This window comes from Lissotriton vulgaris, chromosome 9 (genome assembly GCF_964263255.1).
Source record: "Lissotriton vulgaris chromosome 9, aLisVul1.2, whole genome shotgun sequence".
Taxonomy (NCBI): Eukaryota; Metazoa; Chordata; class Amphibia; order Caudata; family Salamandridae; genus Lissotriton; species Lissotriton vulgaris.
Genome location: NC_141697.1, coordinates 781,564,355 through 781,570,354, shown reverse-complemented (window position 1 = coordinate 781,570,354; position 6,000 = coordinate 781,564,355). Strand labels below are relative to the sequence as shown.

The 6,000-nt window shown below is 45.8% G+C and overlaps 2 protein-coding genes across 2 annotated transcripts in view; one reads left to right on the top strand and one right to left on the bottom strand.

Annotated features, from left to right (window-relative positions):
* Nucleotides 1-1,278: 1,278 nt before the first annotated feature.
* Nucleotides 1,279-5,171, bottom strand: ZNHIT2 (zinc finger HIT-type containing 2). Its single transcript, XM_086938503.1, has one exon. The coding sequence runs from the start codon at nt 5,131-5,133 to the stop codon at nt 3,205-3,207; it is 1,929 nt and encodes a 642-aa protein (XP_086794629.1). The 5' UTR covers nt 5,134-5,171; the 3' UTR covers nt 1,279-3,204.
* Nucleotides 5,172-5,791: 620 nt separating this feature from the next.
* Nucleotides 5,792-6,000, top strand: part of MRPL49 (mitochondrial ribosomal protein L49) — a 73,830-nt gene continuing 73,621 nt past the window's right edge. The window contains exon 1 of the mRNA XM_086938502.1: nt 5,792-6,000. Coding sequence (XP_086794628.1) covers nt 5,914-6,000 — 87 coding nt within the window. The 5' untranslated portion in view covers nt 5,792-5,913.

The window sequence follows — 6,000 nt, the reverse complement described above, 5'->3', positions numbered from 1 at the left end:
CCTGTTCACTTCTCTTCTCCAGAGCTGATCTGCTGCTCTCCTCAACCCGCCTCCTTCTCTACCTCCCTGTTCTCTTCTGCTGTGCTAATCTGCTGCTGTCTTCCACCCCACCTCCTTCTATAACTCTGTTCTCTTCTGCTGTGCTGATCTGCTGCCTCTTCCACCCACCACCTTCTCTAACTCCCTGTTCTCTTCTTTTCTCCCTCAGCTGATCTGCTGCTCTCTTCCATCCGGTTCCTTCTTTAACTCCCTGTTCTCTTCTCCTGTGCCGATCTGCTGCTCTCTTCCACCCGCCTCCTTCTTTAACTCCCTGGTCTGTTCTCCCATGCTGATCTGCGGCTCTCTTCCACCCCGCCCCCTTCTCCAACTCCCTGTTCTCTTCTCCCGTGCTGATCTGCTGCTCTCTTCCACCCGCCTCCTCTTTAACTCCCTGCTCTCTTCCACATCCATCTTTCCCTAACCCCACACACGCATACAACCACGCATACAAACAAAAACACACAATCACAACCACTCATACAACCACACACACAGCCACACATACAACCACACACAATACACAACCACGCACCCAACCACACACACAAACCCCACATACCCAACCACAACCATACACACATACAACCACTCACATACACACACATCTATCTATCGCCCTCACTCTTTATATCGCCCTCACTCTATCTATTCCCCTCGCTCTATCGCCTTCACTCTATCTATCTGCCTCACTCTATCGCCCTCACTCTCTATCAATCTATCTGCCTCACTCTATGTATCTATCGCCCTCACTCCATCTACGCCCTCTATCGCCGTCACTCTATTGCCCTCACTCTGTCTACCTATCGCCGTCACTCTGTCTATCTATCGCCGTCACTCTATTTATCTATCGCCCTCACTCTATCTTTCGCCCTCTATCTATCTATTGCACCACCACGCGATACAAAAGAGGATGATGGACGGAGCGTTTGAGCAAATCTAACACTCACCCCCAGTCAACTGATCTGGGTTTAATCCATCACCATTCTTTAGCTCATTCAGCCACCCCAGTTCAGACATGGCCATATGCAAATAAGTCTGACCCTGTGCCTCATGGGAAAAGTCTAGCCCGAACTGCCACCACAGCATCACTCAGGGGCACCACAGCATCACTCAGGGGCACCACAACATCACTATGCGCTACCACAGCATCACTGAACACCACAGCATCACTCGTCACCACATCTCTCCGCCCCACCACAGCATCAATCAGTGCAACCATTCAACAACAACTGGTTCAAATTTGTTCTCTCAATGTTTCAAGCTTTATTACAAATGTCACAAAAAGACATTAATATTTCACTTCTGTTCTTGGATTTTCGTCACAGTAAAATACACTGAACATAATCTTCACAAAAGGTATTTACAAAAGTTTAAGCTATTGCCATTATAAATTACAATAACTTTAATTTAAGTATTAATTATTTAAAAAAAATTAAAAGCCATTGTTATTTGTAATATCAATACATCTAAATCACGTAAACACAAAACATGTTGCATTACAAATGCTATAAGTGTCACATTTTCAAAAGTTAAAAGTATTGGCATTGTAAATGACAAAGCTATTAATTTAGCTATTTTCAAAACCAACACAAATATAAAATGTGTCATTTACAAGACCAATAGCTCAAACTTTCCTAATGCGAGACTTATTGCATTGCAAATACTTGTTTGGTATGCGCACACCTACCATAATGGACACATTTCCATACACCCGGCTTCGGCAGAATGTCAGGGCTGTCACCCCTGCATTTTCTGACGAACCTGAAACACTTGCACCCCTACACGCCTTATTGCAAAAGGGGGCCCCAGTCATGTCGATTCTCTACTATATAAACATACACAGAATGCACCACTGACCCACATCTTACGCGCCAGACAGGCATGGGATAATGACCTTGCAGTACCTTTGACAGATGATCAATAGGAAATTAGCTGTACACAAACGAAAGCAATCACGAGCAATAGCAGATTGCGTCTCATCCATTTTAAGTTTTTACATCGGCTGTACCACACCCCTGCTAAACTATACAGGTTTAATCTTAGAGACAATGATTGGTGTGATTGCTGTGTGTGTGGGGGGGGGGGGAGGAGAGAGAGGGAGCAGACTTTATGCATCTAGCCCGGACCTGCCCCGACATAGCAGATTACTGGACATTGATTTTTGAAGGGCTGGCGGATATGTTGGGGGTCGGAATTGCGCCATGCCCACTTACAGCATTTCTGGGGCTGACGCAAGACGTTGCTACTGTCCATAAAAAGTTTTTTGCAATGGGTCTACTTTTGGCGAAATGCCAAGTGGCATGCAGGTGGGGAAGGGCCCCCAAATTCAAGTCTTGGATACACACTATGACCACCTGGCAAGACCAGTTTCAGTCCTACGCAGAACAGCTGCCAGTCAAGACCAGTTACACTCCTACGCAGAACAGCTGCCAGTCAAATCGCGACCCAGGATATCTGGGGCCCACTCACTTCTTACCTTCTCAGACAGGGGACAGACGAGGAGGAAGGGGTGGAGAGGGAGGGGCAGACCGGCGATGGGGGGGGAACACACCTACCGGGCTGACCCAGAAGTATAGTAATTCTGAGGCGCGATACCCTTGTGGGAGTGCTCTGTTGTGGTTGAATGCACTGGGATTATCGCACCATGGGAATGATACAGAAGAGAGAGATACAGAGACTTGGGCCTCCTTGGAGTTCTGTTCTATCTCCTCCACGAACTGCCACGAGCTGATTCATACCGTACTGTGCTGGTGATAAAAGGCTGAGATGGTTGCTACACTGCCATGATCTAGACTGTAATTCAATATTGCGTTTTTACCTTCTGTACACTGTACAAACTGTTTAAGGAACGGGAGGGTGGGAAGTTTATCTGTTTGTGTTATGAACATACGATTGTAGACACGGGAAGGTGTTGATTCCATGTTTGAAAATACGACAGATGACTGGATGCTTATATTACACTGATGTACCGTGCTAATGAACAATAAAGGTTTTTGAAAATTAAAAAAATAATTAACCAATAATTTTGAAACAAGCATACATTTTTATAAGCATAAAACACCTTAAATAAGGTGAATGTTGGTGTGGACGTGAATGTTGGTGTGGACTACAAATATTTTGTGTGATCATTAGTTATCTCAAGTCACCCATGGATTATCAATGAGATCAGTCTAACTCCTGAATAAGTGCTTTCTTCTCAGGTGGCTTACTGCCTCTCCAGGTTTTCCTTAGTTCGTGTGTGAGGTGTTCAACATCCTTCAAGTTGTCAATGTAGTTTTTATATTCAGTCTGTACTTCTACTGAGAGTAGAGTTAAAGTGTCCTTGTTCTCATTGGCCCAAGACAAAAAGAATTGACATTTCTTCTTGGCAATAAATATAATTCGTTTTTTTTCCTTTGGGGCTAACTTTCTGGCTTTTGCCAGAAGCCCGGCTAAGTGAGACAATGCAGCCAGAGTGTAATTCTCCCTTTCTCTGCTGCTTCCACCCATCAAAATATGAGCAACAGCCAGAGCACCTCCTTGCGGGTCACCGTGACTACCTCTGGCAAGGACAGACTGGATGCCAGCCTGCAGTGCCTCAGCAGTCGAACCAAAGACCATTGTGGAGCTGAGGGCGCTAGAAATTCCCAACACAACATCACAAAACTCTTGCAGAATAAAGTCTTCATGAATGTCACCATTGTAGAGCTTCAGACTGAAGGCGTACGCATACAAGGAGTTGACCAGGCTGAACTGGACTAGTGGAGAATAGCTGCGGGTCAGAGATTTCAGCGGTGGTATGGCTTTGGGAACAGTTGGGGTGGAAGTGCGGTTGGGTGGAACACAAGAGAGATTGTTGCCATTTACTGGATTTAGGAAGTTTGCTGCTTCTTCCTCTCCAATGAGGACTGGAGTCTGGCTCAAGATTGTGCTAAACTTCTCTTTTTGGGCTTCAATGGATATAACATTCTTTTCTTTAGGTGATTCAAATATGTTCGCATCACAACGTCCTTGCCACTTCACACCATTAGTTTCTAGACATTTGGGAGAAGGTATCGGGTCAGTTTTTTGTCCTCCTAGCATCATTGTGTCTCCCATGGCCTGTTTGTTATCAGTTTGAGTTTTTCTGAAGGATTGCGCTTCTTCACTTGTCTCTTGTCCTTCAACACTATTCATCAGCCTTTGTTTTGAGGGTGTCACTGGTTTGGTTGGGTTGTCCAACAGGGTAGCATTATTGTTACATTTTTCAAGAAGCAGGTCTTTGCACACAGGGGTATTATGTCTCCTGTTTTCCGTGTCCTCTGTTCCAGCCTTCTTTGGGTAGCTGCGAGGATTTTCCACATGTAAAGTGTCCTCCGTCCACTGCTCCGCTACTCTATCATGGACATTTCTCTGCCTGGCGGTTTCAACAGTTCTGTCTTGGCTACTCATGGTTTCTGCAATCTCTGTATCTTTCTTTTCAGCTGAGGTTGTGTGGCCACTTGTAAGTTTGTTGTTGATTGGTGTCACTGCTCCATTGGACTGTGACTCATTAGTGTGTCTTGGTAAATGGGACATATTAATCGTCTGTTGCTTCTCAGAACTCCCTTCGACCTCCTGTACCATGGTGGGGCCCTCATGGTTCTCCCACCAAGGCTTCCAGGGATTGACCAGAGCCCCAAGTCCACCACTGTCCAATAGCCTTTGGAAATCCTTCTGCTCCGCCACAGTAAGCCTCTTCCACAGTGCCTGTGTATCCGTATCATCCTCATCCGGTGGACTTGCACACTCCACATCTTCCTCTTCTGTGATCGAGTCCTCCAGGCTTATCCCATCCTCCTCTTCTGTCCGGAGCTGAGCTTCTCTCATCCTTTTTAATATACCTTCGATATCCCCTTTTCGCCCTTCGCTCCTAGCTGCCTCCTGTAGTCCCCGAAGCACCTCATCCCGGTAGAAAGCCTCGGAACAAGTACGATGCCGCATGCCACGGTAACAGCTCAAGCCACAGTAAGTCACGTTACATCGGGGGCAGGTATAGCGCGAAGGGGCTATCATGCACAGGGCACACGGGCCATCCCCTACAGGAGAGGACATCCCTTCAAAGTTAGGAGCGCGATTATTAACCGCAGGCTCCATTACTCACCAGTCCTTCCTCAAAGTTTTGTATCAATGGCACAGCTGCTCATGGGATATTGAGCCAGTCACAAACACAGTAGCAAAGCATATTTAATGCCGCACAATGCCAACAAATCGGATAGCCGGACACTGAGCGCTCGCTCTACCACAGCCAATCACAAACGCTTTCAGTTTTATAGTAGTCCCCGAGCCATGGATTGTGTCTTGCTCGATCTGAATGGATTGCGGATAGAGGGAAGGCGGTTGAGGAGAGGCTAAAGTTGAATATGATAACCTGTGACGGCCGCTTCGAAATGCTCTTGATTGCATAAACATATATTAACTAGGAATACAAAGGTTGTGCTTTAATGAGCCATAACTGAGATAGAAACCAATTTGATGTTTGTTATCGTCGGTCTGATGACCGAAAACTGCAAATCTAGCGGCCATTTTAGAATGGGGTACTTATTGAACACTTTAGCGTAAAGTAGTACACACGTTACTAAATCGTTGAAATTACCCTTAAGATCTTAGTTAATAATTGTTAGGTATAACAGTACAAACATTATGTTAAAATAGTAGGTTTAGCCTCATATGTATTTCTTAGTGCCGAGACCTGCCATTAGTACGAACTTTATGCTTTTATGATGTAGACCCGAGAAGTAGGCGTACTTGTATTGCAGCTCATCGGAATACACGATAATTCAAGATGGCGGCCAGGCCTGTCGCCCGCTGTCAAAGGGTTGACATGTGGTACTGATAAGTGCTCAGTGCTGGGATATTTACTGAGCTGTTTGTCTGATGCAGTGGATGGCCACGATGTCTGGATTGCGGTTGTTACAGCGACTTCAGACTGGAGTTAGGGTCGGCCTGGGTTTCAGAGTGCAG